General features: G+C 50.0%; 1 protein-coding gene across 2 annotated transcripts; it reads right to left on the reverse strand.

Moving 5' to 3' along the window:
• Window positions 1-562: 562 nt before the first annotated feature.
• STK32A (serine/threonine kinase 32A) lies at window positions 563-23451 on the reverse strand. 2 transcript variants are annotated; one of them, XM_068408974.1, is made up of 12 exons: window positions 23329-23451; window positions 18264-18319; window positions 16917-17068; window positions 15311-15484; window positions 12190-12227; window positions 6853-6942; window positions 6596-6693; window positions 4608-4724; window positions 3272-3397; window positions 2140-2268; window positions 1730-1794; window positions 563-1543 (listed from the first exon to the last, which is right to left on the reverse strand). In XM_068408974.1, exons 1-12 carry the CDS (start codon window positions 23378-23380, stop codon window positions 1453-1455), a joined length of 1188 nt encoding a protein of 395 aa, XP_068265075.1. In that variant the 5' UTR covers window positions 23381-23451; the 3' UTR covers window positions 563-1452. The 2 variants fall into 2 exon arrangements, with proteins under 2 accessions (XP_068265075.1, XP_068265076.1); XM_068408975.1 differs by lacking the exons at window positions 18264-18319; window positions 23329-23451 and adding an exon at window positions 17338-17384.
• Window positions 23452-27629: the final 4178 nt, after the last annotated feature.

The raw sequence follows: 27629 nt of genomic DNA on the forward strand, positions 1-27629 counted from the left end.
GGGAAAGGAGCAATGTGGTAGAAATCTTTGGGGAATATGCAATCTTTTTAAATATGCAACGTTCTTACCATTTAAGTTTTGTTTGTTTTGGGTTTTTTTGTCAGCCAGTACACTGGGATTTATGCAGCAATAGATTTTCCCTGGCGAGGAGCAGGGCTGGTCTCCTTGTCTGGGGCTCCAGATAAACACATCTGTGGTGTATGAAGCGCTGCCCGCACCAGAGCCAGGCGATGACAGCCTGGTCCCACGCTTGCAGCATACAGCGATGATGCTGCCCCCAACGCCCCATCCCTGCACACGCGCTGTGCTGAAACTGTGCCAAGAGCCTGACCTGGGCAAGTACATCCAGGCTACCAGGCACAGCGTGTGGAAGGCGGTGGTGGGGCAGTGCATCGATCCGCGTGCCTGCGGGCACTCGCCAGCCGCGCAGAGGAAACCAGGGCACGCTGCACAGCGAGTGCTGCAGCCCTCAGTCCCTGCAGCCTTCGCCCAGACGTGGCTTCCCCTCACCCCGGCACCTTCATGCAATGGCAGCAAAGAAACTGCTATAGTCATCTAAAACTGGGGGGGTGATTATCTTTATTGTACAGAGGTGAAGGTACACACTGCCATGGCACCCTGGATGCACAGTGCAAGGCAGAACAGGCCCCCTTGCAGTCCAGGGAGGTGCTTGCATTGCTGTGCCAGCATCTGCCCTGTACCTACCTGTTAACAAAGATCCTGCAGCCGCACTCGGTGCCACTTGTATCTCTGTTAGAAATTACTGCACAAAAAAGCCAGGTGGGCTGCAGCTGTAGCTCACCTTGGACTTGGTCATCACACCACCTGGAGTCCGGTGACACCCCACCACCACCAGTGTAGGAGGGACCAGGGAGTGGAAGACACGTAACTAAAGCTTGTTTTGGGGCGTGAACTATGACTGAGCTGCTCAGTGCTGGGGTGCCACTACAGAGGCACGTGTAGCCACCGCTACATGCCACTGCAGAGGCAGAACAGGCAGACAGGACACTCTGGTCAGTTGCTCGGATGGACGATCCCTGGCCCTGGATTCAGGCATGCTCAGGGGACAGAGACGCTCCTCTCCCAGCGCTCCCAGGGATGGCCGCTTGCCTGTGCACATGCATAAACCCCACATTTCCCAGAGCAAACCAGCCAGCCATCATCAGGCAACGAGGGAGGGATTATTCACGTGTCAGTCTATCAGAAGCAGCTGTGAAGACCCCTGGGAAATCTGCTGCACACAATCTGATTTTTTTCCTGTGTCAGTAACAGCCCGAATCCACAGCTCCATAGACAGAGGGTGTCCGACAGTCTTCAGCCAGGGGAAAAGCTGAAGAGGGTTATCGGCAGCGTCCCGGCGGCAGCGGGGGGTCCGGCGGCCTGGCTTCCTGAAGGTGAGCGGGCGGGCACGCACGGGCCCATGAGAAGGCTCGGGCAGGGGCTGTGCTGCTCTCAGAGGTGGTGGTTCTGGTTGTCCTCCTCATATGCACCCCTGCTCTTTGCCAGAGCTGCGGTCTCCTGGGCATCGTTGTGGTGTCTCACCCTGAGCGGGAGAAAGGGAGAGTCGAGCTGTGAGGGAAAGCCAGGCAGCCCCGAGTCCCTCAGCCCCGAGTCCCTCAGCCCCGAGCCCCCTCAGCCCCGAGCCCCTCAGCCCCTATTCCCCTCAGCCCTGAGCCCCCCTCAGCCCTCCCAGGCCAGTCGCTGATGCTGCCTCTGGGTCAGCACTTACTTTTCTCTGTTGAAAACGATGAAGTCCCTCTGGAGCATCTCCAGGTGCTTCTGAAGATGGCAGGCCTTTCACATTCGAATAGAAAAATAAAGAGATGGGGAATAAACTCACAGTTGACACAGAAAGACATCACAAGGACAATTGCAAGGAGATACAGAGATGTCTTTAGGCACAGAGCATCTTTAGCACCGCAGTGGGGAGAATGGCATTAAGACTCTCCTCATACTAAACCAGTGTGTCTACACGCTGCCTCCCAGCAAAGGGAAGATGCAGAGGAGTCGGGAATAAAGTTGGTCACAAGGGAAAAAATGGCCTGTTTGAACAGTGCTGGGGCCTTGTTAGCTGGCAATCAGCTTTCTCGGCAAACAAGAGACTTCCTTGACCACACGCTTGTGCCTGCTTGCTCTCACCTGGGAGGAATGGCTTTTGCTGGTGCCTTTCTCCTTCTTAGCCAAGCGCTTTTTTTTCTTGTGAAGAGGTTTGGATTCTAGGATCATTTCTTCCAGTTCAAAGGTTGGGTCACAGTTCAGTCTGCCTTTCTGGAGGGGGAGAGAGGTTGCCTGAGTGATCAGAGCCTGAATGAAGAGTCTCTCATAAACCAGACTGCATCTGGGAGCTGAATTTTGTAAAAAATGAACTAATCACAACTGCACACGTAGCTGGACGGCTGTACACCTGCTGTACCTGCTGTACGGCTTACGGATTTTACCAGCTCCCTCAGCCAGGGCACATTGTCAAGGTGTGACAATTGCTCTTTTTGCGCTCACGGCTGCTGCGAAGCGACGGCCCGGACAGGACGGTGTGTCTGGCTGGGCTGTGCCTCTGCTGGGAGGGGCACAGCAGCCTGCAAAGCTGGCTGTAAGGCAACACACATGCATCCACCACAGAGAAAACCGGCGACAAGGGGGAAAAATCCACACAATTAACAAATATTCATAGTTTAGCCCAACTTTTGTTTGGCTGAAAAACTGACTGCACACAACTGTCCCTGGGTTGTTTTCTGTAAGGGTTGTTACTTCTGTGCTGCTCTAATCCAATCAAAAAAGGATCAGAAACACTAATCTACTGTATTTGTTATTTTACTGTGAACACTGGGCTTGTTAGGGAGAGTCACTACAGGAAGAAGCAATTATAGCAGGTGATCTCCAGGCTGCTAACGAGTCTGTGTTGGTTCACTGAAGCTGCCAAGGCAGGCAGGGCAGCGCAGGAGGGCTCACCCGCTGGCAGCCTGGGTTTAACCCAGCGCCACGGACAGCCCGCAGCGTCAGACCATTCTGCACCCACAAATCCTGGCAATATTATAACAGAGCAGATCAGTTCTGGGGCACCCACGCTTTGTACTCACCCCCCATTATTCATTATTACACCCTCGGGAAAGTGAAAATGTTGCCCTTGCCTCTCTTCTCCCCCGTCCCCTACGACATCGGACGCACCCCTGGAAATCTGCACGGGGTTCCCGTGACCCGGTGCTAGGCGCGAGAGCAGGCTGCAGCGTGTAACGCCTCGGCACACTGAGAACCCTTCAAAATCCAATGGCCTCACCGTGGGAATGAATTCTGGCATTATCCTCTTCTGGAGAACAGCGTCCCAGTTCACATCTGACAGATATGGTAAGTCCTGGATATCTTTCAGCTGAGAAAAGCGCTTCTCGGGGTTCGGCTCCAGCAACTGCAGCAAGAGTTAAAGGGAAGAGGTGAGAGAGTGAGACCCTGAGTGTGAAACCAGAGATCAGGCACATACAGAGTGTCTGTGGCAGGGACAGGTAATGGCTGGGGCAGGGGAACGGCCGTCAGGCTGGAAAACCAGCGACCCAAACCCTCCAGAGAGGGGTGGGTGAGGTGGCCCCCTCAGCCCCCCTCTTTCTGCTGCTCCTCAGTGGTCACTATCCCCAGAAGAACTTGCCACCACTCTATGGGCTGAGTATAACTTTGTGTCTTTTGTATTAGTATTGATATTGGTTCTTTTATTTTATTAAATCTGTTTAAATGCCAACCCACGAGTCTCCTTCCCTTTCCCAATTCCCTTTCTCAGCTGGGGAGGGGTCTTGGGTGATAGAACAACTGGCTAGTGTTTAGCCCTGGGTGTGGGCTAAACGAAGACAACATACTATTTGGGACAACAAATAGATGAAAGCTACATTAAGTACTACTTTTTGCCTAAGCTTATTTGAAAATTAGAAAACTATTTACATACTTTACAAAATTTGCAGCTAGTGCTGTTATTTCAGCTTTGCTGCCACTGTATGCCAACAGTGTCTGACATGTCAAGCAATAGTTTTATTGAAGATACAGCTTCACTTCACACACGATTTCAGCTTCAAAATGATTCCAGTAATGATTTTGAAGCAATGTAGGTAACAGCTTTATTAAAAAATAATTACAGTGGTGCATAAACCTCATGGCATCAAAGGATTTCAGTAGTGTCAATACTTCTTGCAAATCTTTTCATTATTGGGAAAAATGTTTTTTAAAAATAAAAAAAATTGCATTTTTTTTTCCAAATTTATTGATGGAAATATTAATATCTACTTCTAAGTTAGGTCATTCCAGAGAGACAAAGCTATAGGAGAAACTCTGGAAGCAAAGACTGCACGTGTCCTTAGAAGAGACGCGTTGGCAGCAGCAGTGCTTGCCAACACAACCTTCGTCCCACCACTCTGGGATGTAGCACTGCTGGTTGGTCATGACATTAGCAGCTGGATATTTCTCATATGGTGCCACCTGAAGGTCACTAGCACTGGGTCTGGACACAATTTGCAATGAATCCCCACAATTTACTGCAAAGGCCCCAAAGCACGATGGAAGGACTCGGCTGCTTCCAGCAGGCGCCCAGACACCCCCCATCCCAGCCCCAGCATCGCTCCCACGGCTGCCCTCACCTTTCTGATGAGAGACACCATCTCTGGGGACCAAGCCGCCGGGTACATCACTGTCGCCGTCCTGAACACGTGAGCGATGTCATTTGTGGAAGTGTTGGAGCGAATACGATACGGCCTCTGTGAGAAACACAAGGAAAGCATTTTCATTTATCTGGTTTTTCAGACTCCTTGGGAAATCTTTTTAGAGCAAAGCAGCTCTCTGTACAGCAAAGTCTCTGTCCCTTCCCCAAGCCTCCTGTTGGAAGCCTCTCCGTGTGATCGTAGCCCAGTTGAAATAAACAAAATAATAATGTCAGCAAGAAGGACAATAATAGACATTTAAACGGCATGACGGATCAGAGGCAAAACCCAGAAGCTGGTCATTAGCCAGCTTGTGTTTGCTTGGCCTCTTCAATATTTGCATCTTACAGGGCAAAAAGCATTTTATGTATCTGGTGCTATGGTTAGAGCATTCCCAATATTCCCCGTAAAATGTGCTGCTGTTTTCAGTTCTTCACTCGTGTTGGAGATGACACCAGTGGAAAGAGGCAGGATTTCTCCCACCTAACAAATCAGCTGAAGAAATAACGTCCCAAGAAGGGTGACAAGTGCCGGGTGTGACATCAGGCTGCAGGACGCCTGTCCCCTCCTGCCAGTGACAGGGTTCATGGCACGCGGACGGCTGGGCCGTGCTGGGCTGGGCGCCGGGGAGCTCGGTGTAGGGTGATGGGCAGCACACAGCCTGTCTCACCGTGCAGGGAAAGTCACCGCCACGTTCACCTTCCAACCACCGCACACTGCTGCCCTACTGCCACAGAGGGTCTGCGAGGGCGGAGTGTTTTCATTTCGAAAGGTTTTTAATGCCCAGATTTTTATGGTATTTTTGGGGCGGGGTGAGGGTGTTAAAAGTACATGTAAGAAATTGCAGTTATAAATTATGAGATCAAATCAGGTGCGTTGTGCTTAACGTGTACCGACACTAGATGGACCTCAAGGTCTCCCTTCGCCCCCCCCATGCGGTAACCACCTCTGGTGCCACCATCGTATCCCTGTGCCGTCAGGTCTGAACACCTCAGCACTTCCACTCCCACCTTTGGCAATAGTGCCATCCCGTCAAAAGTCAGCGTGATGACCAGTCCTGCCACTTGTTTAACATTACAAATGGAAAGCTCAAATACTATATAGATACAGTTACAGGGGGCACACGGCTTCAGATACCCAACAGGTCAGACAACTATGTCCCCTTAATGTGTACTAACTGGATCACTCACAATTTGAGATACATGAATTAATTTGAAAAATCTAATCTTTAAAATATATTCATCAAAACATTTTTTACGCATTCTGCAAAGACTGATGATAGTTTCTTAAAAATGTGTTTTGCATACTTGTACTGAAAGAAGTTTCCTAGCCTCACAAGAGTTTAATCAACTTTTGCTTAAAAGAATGTAATTTAAATACTTTTGTCCCTCTTTTTTTACACCACACTTCCAAAACACAAATCTAATCACCTGTCTACAAGGCTCCCAGCCCTACCTGAGTTAGCAGCAGAACACTGATGTGACAGGCAGGGACTGTGCTTTATTAATGATCTACACATTGCGGTTTGCTTTTGCTCAAACTGCTCAGCATTATTACAGCAGCAACAAGATTTTTTATTTTCAATTTTTCTTTTTTTCCTTGCAGGATGGGAGCTCGAAGTGAATTATATTGCAGCCCAAACTTCAGGAGTTGCCACTCGTTAACTGGCTCCGCTTGCCTTGCCCAGCTCACGCCAGCCCCGAGGCCCTTGGGCGCAGCGGGGAACCGTCGCGATGGGCTGATCTGTCGCGACAGTTTCTCTTTGAGCTTAGCTGTGATCACAAGGACTCTGGGAAGGTGCAGGCTTCCCGTGCTGTAATAACCCTTAATGCCTTGAATTTGGCTCTGCCCTTTCACGCCTTTCACCTTAACCTTTCCAACAGTGTTTAAGGAAAGAGCTGGACGGGGAGCGGAGCCGCGCACAGTACCCGGGTCCGGAGCAGCTCGTAGGCAGTGATTCCCAGCGACCACCAGTCCACAGCGAAGGAATAGCCGGTGGGTTTTGTGGAGTTAAACATTTCAGGTGCTGAAAAATACAGAAAATGGAAAGTTTGCTTTGCTGCAGTCTGAAGTGGAAACAAAAGAGCTCAAACTTCTGTCAAAAAGGACTTCCCTGTACCCCACCACAGCTGCCAAACCAAGCCCATGAAACGGCGGTTCAGGAACAATCACCACCAGTCCTCACCCATGTACGGCTTTGTGCCAGCTATTGTGGTGACTTGGATTTCCTTCGTCAGCACCGTGGCAATATTGAAATCGGTGATGTGCACGTGTCCTGAAAGACAGAGGTTAATGTGTAACTTGATTTGCTTTAATTTCATATGAGAAACAACTTTGAATCTGAAACTTAAAGTAAAATATTCCATGTAAAGGAGTTTCAAGAAAAAAAAAAAATACTGGTGGGAAAACTGATAGAAATTATTTCAGTTTGCAGGCTGCTAGTTACATCCAATATCCCCTTCTTCACCCTTTGGGGAGCAAAGAAATGGAGCTCTCCAAGTAGTCATTCCATAATGATTGTTTTGAGTCTTTCTAAATTTGGGGGGAAAGACAACTGAACTTTTCTCACAGAACAAAATCCACTATATTAAAAAACCACACGACCTTTATATTTTTGAGCAATAAGTGTTTGATATCTTAATCTACTTTATAGAGAAATCTACTTTATATCGAAGCCTGAGGCTGCTGCAGGACACGGCAGCCGGTTCCCCACTTGCCCTGGGAAGCGCCCGAGCGACTCGTGCCTCTAAGCACAGCTTTAGCCTTTCCAAAGCTGAGCTGACGACACGGGCTGAACAGTTCTGCAGGAACTGGCTGAGGCAAGAGTCACCCCCTTGAAAAGACAAATAAGAGATCCTGCAAGGTGAGCTTTACCCACACGCCTTGATGCAGTGATGCTGCTTCCCACCTCCATAACTGAGGCTCCCGACACAAATCAGCTTATTTCAATGGTGTTCACTCTTAGAGATGATTTCCAGTGTCTACAAGTGCACTTAGCACTGGCTTTCTAGCTACTTGCCCGTTGCATTCCCACATACTAAGCACCTCTCCATCTTCCACCTTAGAGGATGTCTCTAAATGGAACAAAACACCTTTGGCAGCAAGCAAGAGAGCCTTGGGCAAGAAATTCAACCATCATGAAACCTCCTTTGGGGGGTAGGCATGGTTTCTGCTATCACTGCTGCAATATGCACATCTGCTGCCTGCAAACTGGAAAGGAAATAAAAGGGGTGGATGTGATTTGCAGGGATGAGAAAGGAAATGCTCCCACCTAGCTCCTGCCTGCTCTTTTACTTGCACTTTCGGGTTTTGTTTTTTGCAAGCACTTAATTTATTACTCCTTATTCACTAAAGTCACACCAGTGAGCAGACCACTCGTGTACAGCAGTACAGGTGATCAGTACAAGGCTGACTTCACTGAAGTGAGTTGCTTTGAACCTTGTGGGTTAGTTCAGCCTGGTTCTGATTAAATGTGGGCAGTCTTTTCTTCTTCCTGACCTCAGGCATCTTCTCCTATGGCACTGAACTTGCCCATCCCTGACAGAGCCGGACTCATTATCAAGAGCATCAGATGTTTTGTACACTGTGTTTTGCAGACTCATCACTCTCCCCTGCAATAACAGAGGGTGGCTGAATTGCTGTTTCCTCCAACCACAGAGATCAAATCAAAGCAGCTCTGGACGGATGGAGACACTACGGCAATTCTTCCCTCAGCCATTAGCTTCAATGCCTGGAAGTTCACTGCTGCTTTAATTCATGAGTTAAAGCAGAATAAGATCACCTTCATATGTCTAAAAGTTGATGTGTTGGCAATGAACTTCTGTTGTCTTGTCTGGATGCTACGAAACATGTAAGTAGATCTTCACAATGGTGCCCATATTGGTTGTGTGAGAACAGTGATGCCAGTTTGCCCGCTGCGTTTAGGCTGGACCTGTCTGTACCTCCGGGCTGCGAGTCCCTCCTAGACACGGATTTCCTTGCCCAGCCTGTGTGCCTGTCAGGCTTGAGTGTGAGGGAAGAAAGGGAAGCCTGAGTCCCGCTGGGGAGCCGCAGGCACTGCGGGAGAGCGAGTGCGGGGTCAGAGCTCTCCTCTCACAGGGTACCCGTCCGACCTGTCCGGTGCACGTGTCCCTCCCGGCTGCTCACACGGCTTTACACCCGCTGGGCTGAGCCCTCTTCCTCCGGCTGCCCACGGAGGAGCGGGCAGCAAAGTGCTGGGGGTACTTGAGAGAAAAGAATGACAGACAACTGCCTTGTCTGGAGACGTCCTCTGTGTCCTTGCGCTGGTTTTTCTTTCATCTCTAGCTCTCGTTCCGCTTTGTGGGAGCTGATTTCGTAAATATGAATCCTAAAGACTGATTAAGAATTTGATATTCCAAGCACAAACGTGCCTTTCTCTGGATGCATCTTTTAAATGATTCACTTCAAATAAATCACAAGTTTTATAAACTAGCCCACTTGGGAAATCACCAAACCAGGCCAGTGAGGCCGAGGGCTCCGCACGGTACGACGTGACCAGCAACAGCAGCTACTGGTAACCAGGAGGGGAGCGCTGGGTGTTGCTGCTGGGCTTTAGGGTCAAACTTTAGGGCTCGTGTGTTCCTGATGGCTCAGCATCTCCAACTGCAGCCAGTTCCAACCAGCACAGCCAGAGCTGCACTCCGGGCACAGCGTCCTTCCCGAAGCTCATCCTGTCTGCTTGAAACTGGCACTTGCAGACCAAGCCTTTGGCTCCGCATTAAGGCAAAGAATTTTCTTACTATATTATACATTTTTTATATATATATATATATCATATTATATATTATATAACAGCACCTCTGTTACTATATAATACCTTCACCTTTCTAGAGCATCTTTTGCACAAAAAATACAAGGCTTCTGCAGACTCAACTAAGATAACATTTTAAAGAATATGAAACTAGAGACATTAGGAGCTATGGAGTATGGGGGCTGTTGGACAGACCGGGCCATAACTTTCTTATCTGAGATCAGAGAGCAAATGGGCTCTGTGTGCAGTATCCACATTGGCGTGGTCACCCATTTTAGCACTACCCTCGAGACCCTTTCGGCAGTGGTACAAGAAATAATACTGAGTAAAGCCATTTTTTGCTCAAATGGGCTCTTGCAAAGAAGCTCTCAGTTTTACTAGAGATAAAACTGAGCTTTTCAATTTTATTAGACAAATGACCTGCCCCAAACCTCCTGATGAATTAGTCACAACTCCTGGAAACTGCCATCTGTTATAGGCTTTTATTCCCGGGTGAGCTGTGCTGTCATTGAGCCAAATTGACAGGCTTCTCATTAAAGGAGGAAATCACTTTGTGCTTGGAATGACGGTTGAAGGTGGTCAGCTCTGAGGATTTTCTCGTTGTGGGACCTGATCCAAATCTCTGATGTCAAACAGCTGCTTTATTTACTGCATAGAAGGACATTTGCCTGATACTCCACTTTATTTCTAGCTCACTTTAATTTCTTAGCTGAAATTGAGATGGTGATACAGATTGTCACCGGCCAGGGTGACAGAGGCAAACGCATGAGGTGTGTGTTAAGGGCAGGACAACACATTTCAACGAGAGGCATCTGTACTACCAAAAACCTGAACCAGCCTCCTACACGAAGATCAGGTGATGGGCACAAGGGCTCCTGCAGCCTCGTCTGTGATCAACACCAGCAAGAAGGGCGCTGCGGTTTGTACCAGACACGGGCCCCTTTCGCTGTGTAAATCTGAAAGGATGAAGGAGCCACAGCTGGGAAGGGAGAGGGGCCAAAGGGCAGTGTGAGGTGGCCAGAAGAGTCTGCAAAATGAAGGACTGAAGTCTGCTGAAGGTCCTCAGGTGCTTCACACTCTCAGGGGACTGGTCTCAATCAAGAACATTATAAAAAATTGATGTTAGCAAATAGCATATACTTTGTGATCACAGTTGTGAAAGCCCGGTGAAGGGAGGGGAGAGGGAACGGAGAGCTGCAGCTCCGTTCCACGGGGAAAGAGATACCGAAAAACAAGCACAATCTACTAGGCTAAATATAGATAAACATGCTATGATAACGGCTGCTCTGGGGACAAGAAAAGATTGAACTGTGTGTGCACAAAGCTTTCTGTATGCATGAGGACACACCTTTGCTGCCAGGGGTGAAGAACCTTTGCTGCCACGGATGAAGAAAAGAAATACTACAAGTCATAATCAGAAGGACACTGAAGTCAAGGGTACATCCACAGAAACCAACCCTGAAACCTCTGCAACAGACAGTTAAAGCATCACAGCGAGCAGAGAACAGGCTCAAAAATGAACCCCGATTGCAGTGTTGTTATGGGAGTCTGCAGGTTACGCCCTGCTGAGCTGAATGCAGCCGCAGAGACAGGCAGAGCTTTTTTCCCCTCTTTGGGGGATGCTGACCTACGTTTCCATGCCCTGGTGCTCCCAGACACCTCTCGGGGGGCCGTGTCACCCCGGTCCTACGGGGCGCAGAGGTTCTTGGAAGATGGTGACGGGTCACCCAAGAGCGTCCGCGGTGAGGACTGACCGCCCGCAGCCCCGCACGGCGCTGGCTGGGAGGGTGGCCCCAGGGCCACGGCAGTGCCAGAGCCGGCCCCACCGTCCGGGCAGGTCCACGGCGCATCGGTGGACACTGGTGGGAGGGAGGACAGGTCTCCGCACCGGTCTGTGCGTGGGGCAGAAGCACCGAGCGAGGCACAAGAGGCTGCTGCACTGGGAGGCAGAAGCAGCCGTGCTGGCAGCTCCTAAATAAATAATTAGCCAGCACTTTGAAATGAGAGGTCACACGCCAAACGAGCAGAGCCTGGGCTCGGGTGCTGCCAGGCAACCCGCCACACACAAGAGCCACGGCGATTCCCCGGGAGCTTCAGCATCTCTATCGCAGCCTCTGAAGGGATAATGAGCTCAGACACACCTTGTCCCTGCACTGCCGCTCTCTCCCCGGGTGCCTCGCTGTGGCTGCTAATGAGGAGTTCTTGCAACAAGTTACACGGACTTTCAAAAAATATGAAATGACAAAGTGTTTTGCTAATGAATTACAAGCTAATAAGTATCAGACCACTCTTCACTGTGAGAGCTTTGCCAGGACAAAAAGTGTGTCTAGAGAGTAATGCAAGAATATAGAGTTTTGCCTGAGAAAAAGAACAAAGAAAATGTGATAGCAACACCTATAACATACCCAGCCCCAAATCCTCTTTGGAGCTCCCTCACAATGTCAAATGCCCAAGGAAAAATAAAATACTTGAATAAAGATTACCTATTCAACCATAATTCCTCCTGTTTGTGAGCACACATCACACACTGCCTGCAATCACACGAGCATTTCCATTCAAATTATTACATTTTGAGCAAGTTTTAAGCAAGAGCCAAGAAGGTCTTAAAATGGATGGTCCCGTTCCCAACTGAAGGGAGGGACAGAAAGCAGCACAGGAGCAGGGAACAGCAAGCACCTGACCTTAACTTGGGTGTCCTGCTTCTGACTCTGCTGTTATGCACATGCACGAGACAAAGCAACGTGCACTTACCGTGCTCATCCAGTAAAATGTTGTCGGGCTTGATGTCTCTGAGGAAAAAGGCAGAGAAGGGGAGAGGGCCGTTAGCCTGGAAAAGTGACATGAAGCACAGCTGCAGACACTTGGAAAGCCCAGGCTCGGGGGGACACACACCTCCAGGGACACCGTGCCCTAGAAGGGGTCTGTGCTGGGGCTCTTCAGCGCTGATGGTCCTGCAGGGTTTGAATTAACCATCAGAGAACAACTAATCCCACAACAACAGCAGAACGGTGGCACAGGGCTCTCTGCTGTGGTTTGCTCTAGCAGCACCCAGGTAGCCCACCTACAACATCAGAGCTGCTTCTTCTTCCTCCTTTTACTTCTTAATCTGTTTCAATACTATATTGAGAGCTGTTCCCCATTTACTCAGTAAAAATAAAATTATTTTAACATATTTGTTCTAGAAACAAATGGGTTCCCCACAGGTTTTGTTCTTGAATAAAAATAATTGACAAATTAATAATACCTATAGCAATGCTGTAAGGAAATGCTTTCCATTGAAGGGAGAAAACGTACACCTGATACGCCTACGGTATCCGCCCGAGTGACTTTACAAGACATTACCTGTTTTTAATGAGCTAATTACATCAGCCTCGTTCACCTGCCAGGCACCCGCAATTCAATGCCCCATGAGGGATGGTCACAAGGACCAGGCACACGTACAACAACCCTGCACCGTCCCGACGCTTCCCCCCAGGCCCAGGGCTCCAACGTGCAGAAATGAGCAGGTTTAGGATTTTATCTTCAAAAACGCAATCACTAAGACAAAGTTTGAATTCACCTCGCCACCTGGAATCAAAAGACAATATATCTAATTACCATGTAACAGCTTACGGTTCTCTGGCACCTTCTCACCCAAACTACTTCCAGTGGGTTATAAATACCAGTTACCTGCCCCGTGCCACCCCCATCACACCGGTAACGGCGCCTTTATCAAGGGGGAAACGGGATGGATTCAGGTAAGCGGCTGGTTTTCTCCACAAGCGCAGCAAAGCTGTGCCATGGGTTAGAGCCAGACAGTCCAGACCGTCAGAAGCACTGGATTTGACAGCAAAAAATGGTGCTGCCACACTTAGTATGTTTGAGAAAACACTCACGTAAGCAAACACTGTAAGAAATGTTTCAGCAAAAATAGTTTGGAAAAAAAAAATGGATTCTTTGAATCCCTCGATAAAAAATATTTACAAAGTTTTGAAATGAACCATAAAGACAGGTTTTCATTTCTCTTCCAGTTTTCAACCTTTTTTTAAAATTTTTTTTTTTATTTCCACTGGGGCTGTTTCTGATCCCGCTCGGGCTGATGTGCAGCCTATGGAATTACACCCGCAGGGTGAGATCACTCCCAGAATGCAAACAATGAACGGGGATGAGTTTGTTTATTGGTTATTTGTATATTTATTTTTTTATAAACTGGTTACACCACCTCCTAGCCTGAAGAAATTAACAAATATTTCCCACTCTCCTGCAAGTAGGTGGGAAACAATCCCAGCCACCAGCCTGTGTTTGCTGCCCCCGCACAGCTTTGTTCAGACAAAATAAGCCATTGCTCTCCTGTCTCCTGGTGTTCCCAGTTACAGGTGTTGCAGCGTAATCGACTCAGATGAGTCAATTTATCAATCTAACACTGTCCCACCAGGTTGAAGTGTTAATTAAACGACTTGCATTAGCGTTATTGCATGCGTACAGCACCGAATCCAGCTCCCTTGTCCTGTGAACGCTACTACTGATTGTAACGCATTACTCAGAGAAGGATTTCTTCCCTGTGCTTCCCATACGCCCGTGTCCCACTCGGCTTGTTCAGGCCAAGCCAACCACAGAAGGATTTACCCCTCGCTGCCCAGGACAGAGACAGACGAGTCTGCATCTCGCAATGTTTAATTTATGCCCGTCCATTCTTCGGTGCCGCGAGCAGGTGCCGGGCGCGGAGGGCCGGCGCAACGCCCCCGTCACCGCGCGGAGCCTGACTGGGGCAGCTGGGACATGCTGCTGCCAGGACCAGGCGCATCAGAGCAGAAAGGTACGCAGGTACCAAACAAAACAAGCAGCATGAAAGCTGCGACTCCTGAGAGCGTGGGAGCGATCCGGGGGGGGCCTGGCTCCCACCGCAGCAGGGCAAAACCCCTCTGGGGCTCTGGGGCTCTCCACAGCCACGGAGGGCACGCTGCCAGGATGCCATGGGCACGCCGAGCGCCAGCCTTTCTGCTGTCACACCTACAAACGGCAGCCAAACGCTCCGGACAGGAGCAGGCACTCACCTTCACCAGCCCTTCAACAGCGTGTCCCTTCCCTAACAACCAGCACCACTTCAATCACACACTCTGTACCACGCTTTATGTTCACACCTCACATGAATGCTCTTCCGGAGTGATATCTATAAATGAGAGAATCTCCTCTCTGCCTTTACTAGCCCTCTGCCAGTCCCTCCCTGCTCACACCCCCTGTGAGCAGCTACTAAGTCAAACCCGCTGAGCCCCGGGGTTGGCACTGCCGGTTCCCCGCAGGAGCCAGCTGCACGTCCGTCCGTCCGTCCGGAGCCAAACCCTGCCCCTCCGAGCAGGGAAAAGCTCTGCCTCCTCTGTCATTTCACAGGTCTTCGAATGTGTAGCAAGAGCTCACTCAAACATCTTTTCACTGGCCGTGAAAAATCTCAGTGGCCAAAAAGCAGCTCTCCCCCCTCTAGGAAGGGCTTTAACCCCACACAGCAAAGGCTGCGCTTGGTCCCGTTTCTTGTCTTTCAGTGCAGTACAGAGGGGGGGAGAGGGAGACAGCGTCGAGCGTGACAGCAGGGGAATTGTGAATGCTGACGCCTACCCTCCCTGGACCAGGACAGATATTAATGAGCTACAGCTAATTAAGCCTATTAGAGACAGCTTTTTGCAGGATCAGCGAACAAATCAAATATGCTATATCGCAGCTATCCCAGAGGGAGATATATATATACATGCTGCATAGGAAATGCTTTTCTCTGGGAAGCCCAGTGTTCTACATCAAAGCAAATGTATGTGGGAGAATATTTTATTCCACGTCAAGGAGGAACATGACTGCCCCACTGCAGTCTCCGAGCACCAGGCCACCCGCGAGGTCCCCAGCTGACCTGTGGATGATGTGCCGGCTCTGGAGGTAGTCAAGGGCCAGCACCAGCTCACAGATGAAGAGTTTCACGGTGCCTTCTTGGAACCGCACGTTCTGTTGGAGATGGTACCGCAGGTCCCCTCCAAGCAGCAGGTCCACAACCATAAACATATCTTCTTCATCCTGGAACGAGTACCTAAAATGGCATAAACATGGTTCAAGGATGATGATATTACAAAAAGACATGTTATAAAGGCACGTATGGTACCTCTGGAAGCATCATTTCTTTGAACTTTTCACTTGGGAAATAATAATTTCATGACCTTTCCATGCTCGGTTCCCCACTGTGACTAAACTCCTACCACCTATTCTCAAAATACTTGAGATGACAACAATTTAGCTTCAGATCCATAACAGAGTCGGGCTCTGGTTCTCATGGCAGCAGCCTGCTCATAAACCCATTTGCTCCACACAACAGGGGATGCAGCTGCTCTCTGCAGTTCCTCTTTAAGTGACCTCATTTGATGCATCTACCTACCAAACGTCCCTTTGAGACAGTCTGACAATCAGCTACGAGCTTTTTTTTCTCAGGGATTTTTTTCTTACCAATACACCTGCTTCTTGATGGGATGATCAGCACCACAAACCAGAATATCACTCCACATGAAGCTTGTAGTCTGTGTATCAGAGTGTGGGAAAGCTAAAGGCTATACCCGAGGCCAGGGATGACATAAGAATAATAGTAGGGAAACTCAGAGGATTTGCTCTGTACAGGTCTGTACATATGCATGTGCTGTTTAGTTCTCAGCTGTTGAATTTTCCCTGGAACTGCTTGTTCAAGCAGGAAAGCAAAGTTTGGAGATACACGCAAAGCTTCGGGAGGTCTAGGTACATGGTTCTCATTCAAACCCTCGTTAGAACACCACCATCAAAGCCATGAGAGCTCACCTAACAGCGCGCAAGTTACAGGACACAAAGTTATTCAAAGATTTGTGATCATCTCCAATGTGTTTTAGCCTCATTTTTGTTTTTGCCTTTGGTAAGTTCTACCTCATTCTAAACATTAATCCAATAGCCAATAAATGTAATTACTCACCGCCCCAGAGGAACCCTGTGACTACAGGATATTGGCCAGTAGATCATGTGGTGCACGAGACCAAACCACCTGAAACGTTACTGGTGTCCTAATTAAATTAACCCTGGTAGACTCTAACAGTAATAGAGTCTTATCTCAAACTCCTTTCTACCACCCCACTGCAGGAAAACATGCTGAATCAAACAAAAGGGGAAGAATTAGTGCGTCTTTTATCACTCAGCTGGTCAATCCCATAGCTAATGGTTGAAAAAGGACCATAACCAGAGCCTGTGGGTTGCATTTATCAGGTACTCTTAAAGGAAAAAGACTCTTATGTACACATTTCCCCAGTAGGTATATGGGTTTCTGCAATAAAGAAACAGGCACGTGTGTCCTCGGGCACGGACACATCCCCGCTCCGCGGGCAGCACGACGCCCGACACGCTGCAGGGGCCACACACCGTCCTGCTGCACAAACGTGGGCACGTGGGCTCAGAGACGTCTCTAAGGGACAGTGCCGGCTTAGCCAGTAAGCGAACGAGCAGTATCTTACCATAAATTGACTAGGAAGGGGTGTTCCAGGCCCTGCATAATCTGCAGCTCCTTGAAAACATTCCTCACTTCATTACGCTCCACGCACTTTTGTTTGTTCATGTATTTCATGGCGTACATCTTCTTGGTGTCGTTCTTCTGCACGACGCAGACCTAAGGGAGCAAATCAAGGGATGAATCAGAGAAGATGTCAGCAAATTGAGGCAGGTGAAACATGGTCACACGAGCGTTCTCCAGTGGCTTTAGCCAAGCCACAGCTCCAGGCACGGACGCAGCAGCACTGGACATCGCCAGCGAACACCTCACCCAGTCTTCAGCCAAAGAAGGAATGTTGCTGGGGAGAAGGTGAGGGGAAGGAATTTATCACCACAACGACAAGAGATAAGGAATCATACACATCTTATTTGATAGCACTAACTAACCTCGGTCGTGTCCGTCCCTCCCACATCGGTTCCTGTTTGGGAGGGTCCCTTCCACCAGAGCGACAGGTTAGAAACTGGTGAGCAGCACCTGCTCTCCCCCTTCTTGATGGTTTCATTCAGCTCACAAAGAACCTTGGCCTTTGTTGGAGGGGTGTTGGGGTTTGAATTATAACCTTTCTTACAGTTATATTTCATCAAATCTAGAAAGAAATGGTGCTCCAATGAAAGACGCAGAGCTCGTAAGAGCGCAAAACAAAACAGACTGCTTTTTCAGATTTGTTTCCACAACAGTTCAGGAGTTTGGGATGAATTTGAAAAGTTTCAGTCAACCTTTTTTTGTTTTGCCACCAAATAAGTCTCTCTGTCTAGAGATCTTTGTTGCACTCTGCACTTAAGACACATCCCATTTCTGGCACGAGTGTGCCTTTACGTAAAGAGGCAAATGACCTTCTGGAATTCTGTCCACGCATACAGGTGTGGAATTCCATAACAGCATAAAAATAAAACCAACCTATGACTGTAACCTGACGCTCAATAACAAACACTGTGTTTCACCGAGAAACATCCCCTTAAAAAAACTGCCAGGCCTTTCATGTCGATTGTAGTTCCTTATTAAAGATGCATCATGATGTTCAGTGTTGCTTTGCTGGGGAATCTTAGCAAATGCTTATCCAGAAACATAATCAAATTCAGCTCATTTGATTTATCAGTATGTCATTTTAATCTCCTGTAATGTAATTTGTGGCTACGGAGCGGATGAGGAACCAGGCTCTGATTCCTTCTTGATTACCAGGAGTTGAAGCTCAGGTCAAAGCTCACTGACAATGCAGGGGTTTATTTCCTCGCTCCCACGTGAGCCTCTAATTCGCTGTTTCTCAGTTACTTTTCCAGCCTTTCAAGTGGTGATTTGTTCAGAAAATACTTACTTTTCCGAAGCTGCCCTTCCCGATAGCTCGCAAGATTTCAAAGTGGTCGAAGGTGACTGCAAGAAAGAGCAAACGTTCAGATATTAAACGGCTGAGCAACCATTTGATGATATTGCATTATTTCTACTTTTTCTCCATAGGGTAGAGCTGAGAAAAACGAGGGATACCCTAGCAACTTGCTGTTGCTTTTGGAGATTCGTGTGCGTTTAAAACTTGGTGTTTAACAGGCTTTTTTTCTTTCCAGCTCAGCTGCAAAGGCAAGTTCCCCGGGTCAGCCTTTACCAACGGCAGATCAGGCAAGGAACCATCGAGTGAGTGTTTTCACTCTGCCCTGCCGGTTAAACGTGGAAGTCTCATCTTGTTCCTGCTGAAACCAAACAAAGTTTAGTCCATCAAACGTTTATACCACCTGAGGACGTAAACGGGCAGCTGGATCTTTGTGTCCTTGCGGTATTTAGACACCGGTTCGGTCCCTGTGCCAGGTGAGCCCAGCAGCCCCGAGCAGCTCCGCTGCCCCCAGCATCCCGAGCAGCGGCGTCTGCCCCGAAGGGAAGGAGCTGGGCAGCAGCTTCGCAGACAGGGAGGGAGGAGCACAAAGGGTTTTGCTTCACCTTCTGGCCTCCGGCTGGAGAAGGGGCTGGGAGCGGACCTCTGCACAGCGAGGGAGTGCGTTTGTGAGTGCTCATCTGAAGGACCCTGCAAACCAACTGCTTCTACCAGCCAGCGTGAAGCTGCCTGTGTTTCAGCTCAGGCAACAAACAGATCCAGAGAAACAGCAAATCAAATTACCGTACAGCAAACACAGATTAACTGCCCGGGTTCAGGCCCTGCTGCCGAGTGCTGGATGAGGCACCACAGCCACAATCACCGCGTCAAATCCTCTGCGTCCTGCTAACGCTTCTCCATCCGTCAGCTAAGGAAAGGTCACGCTTGGGGATCCGCTCCCCATCCAGCCAAACTGCACTGAAGCGCTCATCAGGGCATCGGAGAACGGCCTCGGGTAGATTTGTAATAACTCATCAGCTTTAATTAGTGTGCCCCCGGAACTGAGAGATACCACCGACGCGATGGGCTTGGCATCGCAGGGTTAATTTGCCTCGTGCCTCTCTTGTTTCCCCACTGGCAGAAGGGTACTCATACTTTGCTAGCGGATTCTTTTTTTTTTTTTTAATGAAATGCATGTATTTTCCAAAGAAATTAATCATGCAGACTGGGATTCATTCAACAGAAAGATGATGCATGAAGGTCACCAAAGCACCTCAGCCGTACAGCCCACTGCGCCTGCCCAAACTTCCTCCAAAAAAAAGGCAGAAAACACCCACTGGTACCTGCCCCTGGGTAACCCATTCTCAGAATAATTTTTTAAAACAGGCACACTAAATTAAAAAAAAATTGTCCTTTTCATTGCCATTAGCTTTTCAGGTGGGATGCCACAATCAAAGCAAAGTTCATGGTTTTCAGCTACAGCACTTGGAAAAAAGACCAGCTTTTAGGCACGGAATCCCTTCTTCAGACCTGGAATAACAGCTGCAAATATCAGAGCTGAATACAAGTCGATAACGACTGAGTTTAACTGGACCTGTTTACCAGCTCAGCCATCTGAGAGAAGGGTGGTGGATACCCGCAGAATGAAAAGGGAGAGCGCAGATGCTTATCACCCGCAGGGCAGAGCGAGGGGGAGCAGCCTCTGTGCCCCTGCAGAGACACCGGCCAGGGCTGCGGGGAGAGGGGAGGCTCCGGTCCCAGGCACAGGGACCCCGCACGGGGCTCTGCGAGAGCCACGAGGCGCAGGGGTCCAGCCAGATGTTAACATCTGGAACAGCTGCAAATCTGAGGAGCTCAGCAGCAAACAGATTTTGCGTGTTAACACCCTCCACCTCCATTGTCTTTGAATAGGAACGCTTTCCTGAACATGCCAACACCCTCTACCTCCTTGTCTTTTAATACTAATGTTTTCATCAGCATTTTAAACACAGGTCTCTAACTGAGCAGGTTATAAGAAAGCGAAATTGCGTATTTTCTACTTAAGACTCAGACTAGGTACGATCACGGTTTAACCTCTCTCTGTTTTGGCTGTCCTGCCATCCCTGATTCTCACAGTGAGCCAGCCCAGAGTGTCGCTTCCAAAGAGCACTGAAATTTGTGGTGCCCAAGTCAGGAGCCAAACACAGGCTCTTCATCCTGCATCCACACCTGCAGGTTTGACAAGCCTCATTTCACTGCCTGATGGCATCTAAAACAACGAGAAAGCCAAAGCACTTGCCCTTCAGCAGGAAAGCTCACGTGATATGCCAACTCAGACAAATTATGTTTAAGAGATGCCAAAGAAGATAACACAGTTGCTATAAAGAACCAACTGAACAATAAGCACTAAATAACATTTTGAAAGCAGGGGTTGTATTTCTAAACCCAGGTTCAAGGAACAATATTTAGATAAAAAATACAGAACCTAACTAGCCATGAAAAATGTCCTCATCAGAGACAAGCCAACCCTGGCAAAGCCCCCAGGCTCCGTCGCCAAGCGGCAGTCAGTGATTCGGGGGGCTCAGGCCCTCCCACCCCTGTCGCCCACCCAGAACAGCTGGCACAAAACTGCGCGCTCTGTTATGACCCGTCTTCCTTTTGTCACTGTAACTGCCCCCATTTTCATGACATTCCTCCCTCCCTTCCTTCTCTGCTCTCCAGGCTCAGGAAAACGCGTGCTACCACAGGATCAGGAATGATAACACGAATCCCTCCGTACCGGGGAGCTGAACTGGGCACAGACCCAGGCAGAGGAACAAAGATACGTCTAAAGCTCTTCCCAGTCCCGGGGCAGTTTAAAGACAGAACAGCTGATGGTGGGCTGGAGAGGACGCTGGCAAAGGACCACAGAACGATGTATGTCCATCTCACCCGCTGTCTCTCTCTGCTTTATCTTACAACAGATCTGGCCAGCTGGGGAGAACATCTGGCTGCCATCCCCCAGGATGCTTCCCACACCCTTTTGCCCAGAAGCAGCACAAACAAAGTCTGGCTTTTAACACGGTCTCATCCTGACTGCACCGGGAGGGGAGATCACCTTGCAGCACTGAACCTTCTGTCTGGTTATTACATTTACCTTTAATCTCACCAGTTTATCATCCACAACTGTGCCTGCTCAGAGGAAACGCTGAGGGAAAACAATGTCATCCCACTTCAGCCAGAGGTGGAATTCGGGCTGTGAAGAAACAGGCGCCTTCCTGGCTCTGGAGCACCCACAGCATTCACACCGTGGCTGTTGGACCCGCACGGGTGCCAAAGGAAAAGCCCCTCCACGGCACAGCCAAGGAGGGGGATCGCTCTCGGCGGCCGCAGCCCAGCGCGGCGACCTGCCAGCGCCGTGGAGCAGGAGCCGTTGTGCTGCTTCCTGCTGCACCCAGCAGCTCTTAATTAATTTCAGTTTTAATTGAAATCAGAATAAGGACAAGGTTGTGGCATCTAAGGTGATACAGTCTCAGGTATTCACAGGTCACCGCATTGCTCAGGGTGTTATTTATTTCTCAGTCACGGGAGCTGATACTGCATCAAGCACGTGGAACCCAGAGAAAGACTCAGCAGAGAGACCAGCCGCCCCAATGAAACTCAGTTTTTTGCAGTCATTCTCACAGCCAGTACGTATCACCTCCAGGAAGGTGATCAGGAACATGAAAAGTATCAGTCATCCTGAGCTAGCACAGGTAGCTGTTAACAAGAGATGCCAACACTGAGCACTTAGATGCACCAGCAGTAAAATCTCCCGGAAAACCTCACAGCACGGATTTATTTTGCATTAAAGTAATTGGAAAAGAAAAAAAAAAAAGAAAACCAAAGAAAAATAGCAAGCAGTTGCATTAATAATTTAGGAACAACAGCTAATTTAGCCAATCACACACACGCAGCTGGCATCGCGGGCGCAGAGCATGAGGACGGAGCGATGCGCCGGCTCCCTTTGTGCCTGGAGGGCGACAGCAGCAAACACAGACCCCAGAGCGTGAAACCTTCTCTGCAGGGTAACAAACGGGGGCGCAGCGAAGGGCCGGATCCCAGCTCGGGACAGCGAGGGGAGCGCGCTGCTGCGCAGGACGGGGTCTGCCCTTCCCAAGCAGCCGCGTCCACCGGCAGCTGCGCACGAGACCCGACGGCCACCGCCCGGGGCAGGAGGCTCTCTGCCACGAGCACTAACGGCCCTACTTGGGACACCATCAGTGCATTCCCAGAATGAAACCGCGTTCCTCCTCAAGACCTATTTCCTCTAGAAGCTGAGTGAGAAAGAGCAGGTTTTGGCCAATGTCCCCTCCTTTCCCCCTCACGTCCCCAGTAATCAGGATGACGTCCTCTCTGACTGGAGTTCTTACCTAGTTCATGAGTTATCTAGAATCTCGTCTATTTTACTTTTATTAGTATGTATTTGTATTTATCTACATATGCATTTTATTATTGTACCCAGGTGAAAGCCCATATGGCACTTAGCAAGCTGACTCATTCAACGGGCGATGCATTTATGGAACAACCTCTATACTCTTGGCAGTGACACTGGCCTCCAGCGCTGCTCTCCGCAATGTACACTCCTCTGGTCTCCCAGTGCCAACAGGCAGAGCTGCCCAGCTCGGCAGGCACCAGGAACCTCCACCTCTGCTGCTGCTGACCACGTCTCTCGGTGGCCCTCCCACCAAGCCCAAAGCAGGGATGGGAACACGCATCGCTCAAGCTGTCTTCCCACCACACCTCGTGCCAGTCCTCCTTGCACTGTGATCTCCAGAACAAACCTCCCCGCCTCCAGAACAGCAGCATTTCTTCCCTGGCAGTGTCCCAGAGACTTCTCAAAACCAAACCTCTGCCAACAGTTATTCTCGCAGTGCCCAGCCGCAGAGAGGAAGGGACACCCTGACCCCAGCTCTGCAGGAGACCAAGGGCACGCTGCTGCTGCAGACCTTGGCACACCTTTGCTAGCCAAGATGTCCGGCTGTTGCAACCCCAGCACGGGAGCTGGCCACAACTCTCGGAGTCACAGTCTCTGCACTGGTGGACTTTGCAGTCCCAGACAACAACTAGGAAAAGCTCTTACCGTCTTCACTTTCATCGAAGGGTGGTGACTTGCTGGAGGTGTTTGCTCCCATGGTGCGTTCAGCCCAGCTCAGCTCTCTCCACTTCTCTCAGTTGTGTTACCACCCTCGAAGCCGGTGCCTCCAGGACGGTGTAACCTGCGGGTCGCTCCCAGCAGAGCTGGGCAATGTTCTGCTGGTGCAGCCTGGAGAAGGCAAAAATTCATCGTCATTCAGAATCAAGAAGCATTTTGCAGCTTGCAAATTTCTCACGGGAGGTTCACTGCTCTGGAGACAAAACTGAGTGTCAGGGAAAAAGCACGTTATAACGGAGTTCACATCATAACCTTGTAACCTAGAGCAGACTGCTGCTCACTAAGGCAAGTGCAGAAACAGACTGACAGACCAAAAGGTCTGAGGATCTGGCTCATGTTTGCTGTATCATCCAACATATTATATTTTGTAGCTTCAATGATGTTAGAACTGATATAGAGATGATAAAGCACGACTAATTGTAGTGAGGTCAATATCCAAAATAAATGGACAGAGTGACTTGGCTAGACAAAATCAGAAAGGCACTTTTGGCTACTAAGGTCATGTGAAAGTGTAAAAGCTATGTAAGAAGAAATTCAAAGTGCCAACCTTTTGATTTAAGCTGCTACAGAAGTCTTTCACTTGGGACAAAATCATACCCTTTTTTTTTAAATGAAAAGATCTCATGGAAAATCAAGGTGTGGTTACCATTCAGTTTCTTCAAAATTTTTTTGGATATGAACTACAAACAAAATCTTCTGATGTATGGTTCAGTGCTGGCTGCAGTAGATGGTTTCCTCTTACACTGTGGAAGGACAGGTCTGTTCATTAGCAGACGAGACAGGTTTTAATTTTCCAATTCTCCCCTGAACATGTGTGTATGCTGGAGCATATGATTCTCTATAGTTTAGTGACACTCAAGATAGCTTGAGCGATCTTACGCGGGTACAGTAGCAGTTTTATTTTTAAAGCATTTGCATGCAAGGCACCTCTATATACTTATTTTGATACTGACATCCCTGTGGAATACACATTTATTTCTTGTTGGAAGTACCAAACCCTGAAAGAATAAAATGAGGGAGTAACAGTGCAGCACACTCGTCATGTTGTCCAGCCTGGACTGCTCTCCAGGGCATCCGTATTTTCATTGAACGCTGAAGGATGCAATGCAGCCTGACTCATTTTCCTCAGATCCACACTCTGGAAACACAGCTACTGAATAGCTTCACTTTTTCACTTTAAAGTAACAAAATCCTGTTATTGAAGCACAAAAAGGAGGAATAATTAAAAAAACGTTAGAGAAAAGAGAATTAGTGGGACAGTCTTGGGAACTGGGACTGCCACAGGACTGTGGGTTCCCTGCACCAGCACACTCAGCTCCTCTCCAGCTCACCTCACCCCCACCGCTCAGCCAGGAGCCCAGCTCTAACCTCACGCCCTGGGTCCAGACAATTACCTTAAAGCAAGTGCCAAAGCTTGCTCGAGGTTTAAAAGCAACCCCTGTATTGGGGTGTCTTCCTGACCTGGGCTGCAGTGATGTAAAATTAATCTCCAGTACAACGGTCCTGGGAATCCAGCTGTGGATCAAACGCCAGAGCCGGCACCACACCTTCACATTGCCAAGCACATTTTATCCTCAACAGATAAATGTAAAACCAAAGCAAAGCAGAGGAAAAGTAACCACCTGAGTGCCGTCGCCAGGGTTTTACACTCGCGCTGCAAGCGGGCTGTGCTCCCTAACGAGGAAAAGAGCTCGGCAGGACTAAGCGAAGGGTTAGATGTTTATACAAAAGGCGAGCAGCTAGCTGCAATGTTAGAATTATATCACTGATGGACGACTACGGAGCTGCCTCTGAAGAGGACCACTAACTCATCAGGGCTCACAATTTCTCCTACCACCCCGTCATCGGTTAAGTACTGCTCAGGGGTGGGGTGCTGCTGCTGTTCTGGTGAGCAGCTGAAACCGGGCAGCAACACAGCAATGCACGACGTGATCCTGTCACTCGTGTCCCAGAGAAACTCAAGATTATCCTGAACTCTTCCGCAGCCGCAGCGAGGTTCAGGAGGGCCGAGAACAGGTACTGTCGGTGTCACCCCCGGAGCCCCTCCTCTGGCAGCCCGGCCGTGCGGTCCCCAGCCCGCACACGCGCACCCTCCCGCGGTCCGGCAAAGCCCCCCCGTCCCCGGCTGTCCCCGACGGGCAGCAGTCCCCAGCCAAGCCGCGGGGGAAGCGGCTCAGCCCGCGGCTGCGGCAGACCCCGCTCCGCAGAGCGCAACCGAAGGCGGCACCTACCTCGGGGGGGGACGGGGCCGCGGGCGGGACCGAGCAGCCGCCGGGCCCGGGCGGCGACAGCCCGCGGCGGAGCCGGGAGGAGACGGGCCGGGGGCCGGAGGGGCCGGAGGGGCCCGGGAGCCGGAGCAGCCCCGGAGCCGTGGCGGCCGGTGGAGCGGAGCAGCCGGAGCGGCCGCGCCGCCGAACGCCCGCGGAGCCCCGCACAGGGCAGCCGCCCCCGGCGGGAGGGGCCCCGGGGCGGCCCGCGGGGACGCACACGCGTGGGGACGCGCCCCGAAGTGGGCGGTGCGGACTGTGGGCCCCCCCCGCCGCCGGCTGTGGCCCGCGGCCAGTACCGGCCCCGCTGGCAGCCGCTCCCGGCTGCAGAAGCACCGGCAACGCCCGGCGCCCCGCACCGCCCCCCGCTCCGCACCGCCCCGCAGCCGCGCGGTGACACTCCCGGGGAGGACAATCCCGACAGATCTTCCCCCCACCACGGAAAACCTCCTGCCGTTCCGAGCCGCGCTGCCGGCCGGCGCCTCTCACCCGCAGTACCGGGCACACGGAGCTGTCGAAGCCGCATCCAAGGACCACCCGCCCGAAGCGGAGCTGCCGCCTGGCCTCGGTGTACCTGTGAGCTGCGTGTCCAGAACACGCTTTAAAGCCCGAACTGCTTTGCGGTTCTAATAGGTGGATGCTTGTTCAAAAGCATCGATAGCCATATACATATTTAATCGAGCTTAAAACTGTTATGTTGAATATTTCAACCTACTTAATTTAGTTTCCCCCGCGCTTTCAGCCCTGCAGCAGTCTGTACCCGCTCGGGGCTGGCGGGGCTGTCTCCACCCACAGACAGCAACGCTGCCGTTAGCCACAGAGGGTCACTGTTGGCTGCTGCTCGCCTTCCCAGGGCTACCACGGAGAGCAGCACCTCGGCTCGGATACCTACACCCAGAGTCCTCACGGGAAGGTGACCTCTGCTCCCTCGTGGGGAGTCACGAGTGGGCAGCCGATGGTTCACGCTCCCTAAATCCCCAGCAGCTCCCTCCTGGAGCCGGTTCCCTTCGCTGCTCACAGCCCAACGCGGAGGCGCAGACCGCCCGGGGCTCCCCTCCAGCAGCACGGTCTCTCCCACAATTGAGGTTTTTCTGGATGGGCAGCTCCGTCCCTGGTGTCGGTTGACCCGTCTAACCCATACACAAGCAAGGACTCATTTATTCCAGCTGAGGATCAAACTATTAATAGACTGCAAAACCTCACAGGGGGTGGGGAGGAATGATATTATTCCTCTGAAGGGCGCTTAAAAGTCACGAGAGATGAGATTTGCCTAAGAAAAATCATGAGAGGAGACTCCTCCTCCAAAGACGCAACTGCAAGTGTGACAGTGCACAAAAAGACCGTTGTCTTCAGCAGATCATGTGAAACAGTGCCAATAGCATACACTGGCTCGAATAAAAGGCTTTGGAAAGCTCTAGGCAGAGACGGATAAGCTAAACAACGAAAAGCCCAGTCAGTGAAGCTGCAGCCCAATGAAGAACCAACGTTATCTCCTGCCTCTGAAGTATTTCCAGAGCCGTTCCTCACACCAGCACTCAGTAACACCCTAGTTACAACTTTAAGGCACAAGATTTGCCTGTGGCTCACAGGGTCAAGAACATTGTCCATCCAGACACGGAACATCTCTGGCCTCTCTCTTCTGAAAACAGCAGACTGAAGGATACCATCTACTCAGTCATAAGAGAATCGGTAGGATGCAGCTGTACACTGACATGAAGGGATGTAACTGCGCATCCAAAAAATTACACGCCTTGCCTGTAGTTCGTTAAATTGCAACAATTATACCTGTACTGATGAAGTAACTGGCAAAGGGGAAAAAAAAAAAGAACACAGTCAACTCTGTCTTACTCCACCTCATTTCACTTAGGTGCTTCTCTTCAGTTACATTTCAGCTGTAAAAAGTGTGTGTAATCACGTCCTCATGACCCTATATATATACACACCTTATATATACACACACCT

Source organism: Nyctibius grandis, chromosome 10 (assembly GCF_013368605.1).
Source record: "Nyctibius grandis isolate bNycGra1 chromosome 10, bNycGra1.pri, whole genome shotgun sequence".
In the NCBI taxonomy this organism is placed as follows: Eukaryota; Metazoa; Chordata; class Aves; order Nyctibiiformes; family Nyctibiidae; genus Nyctibius; species Nyctibius grandis.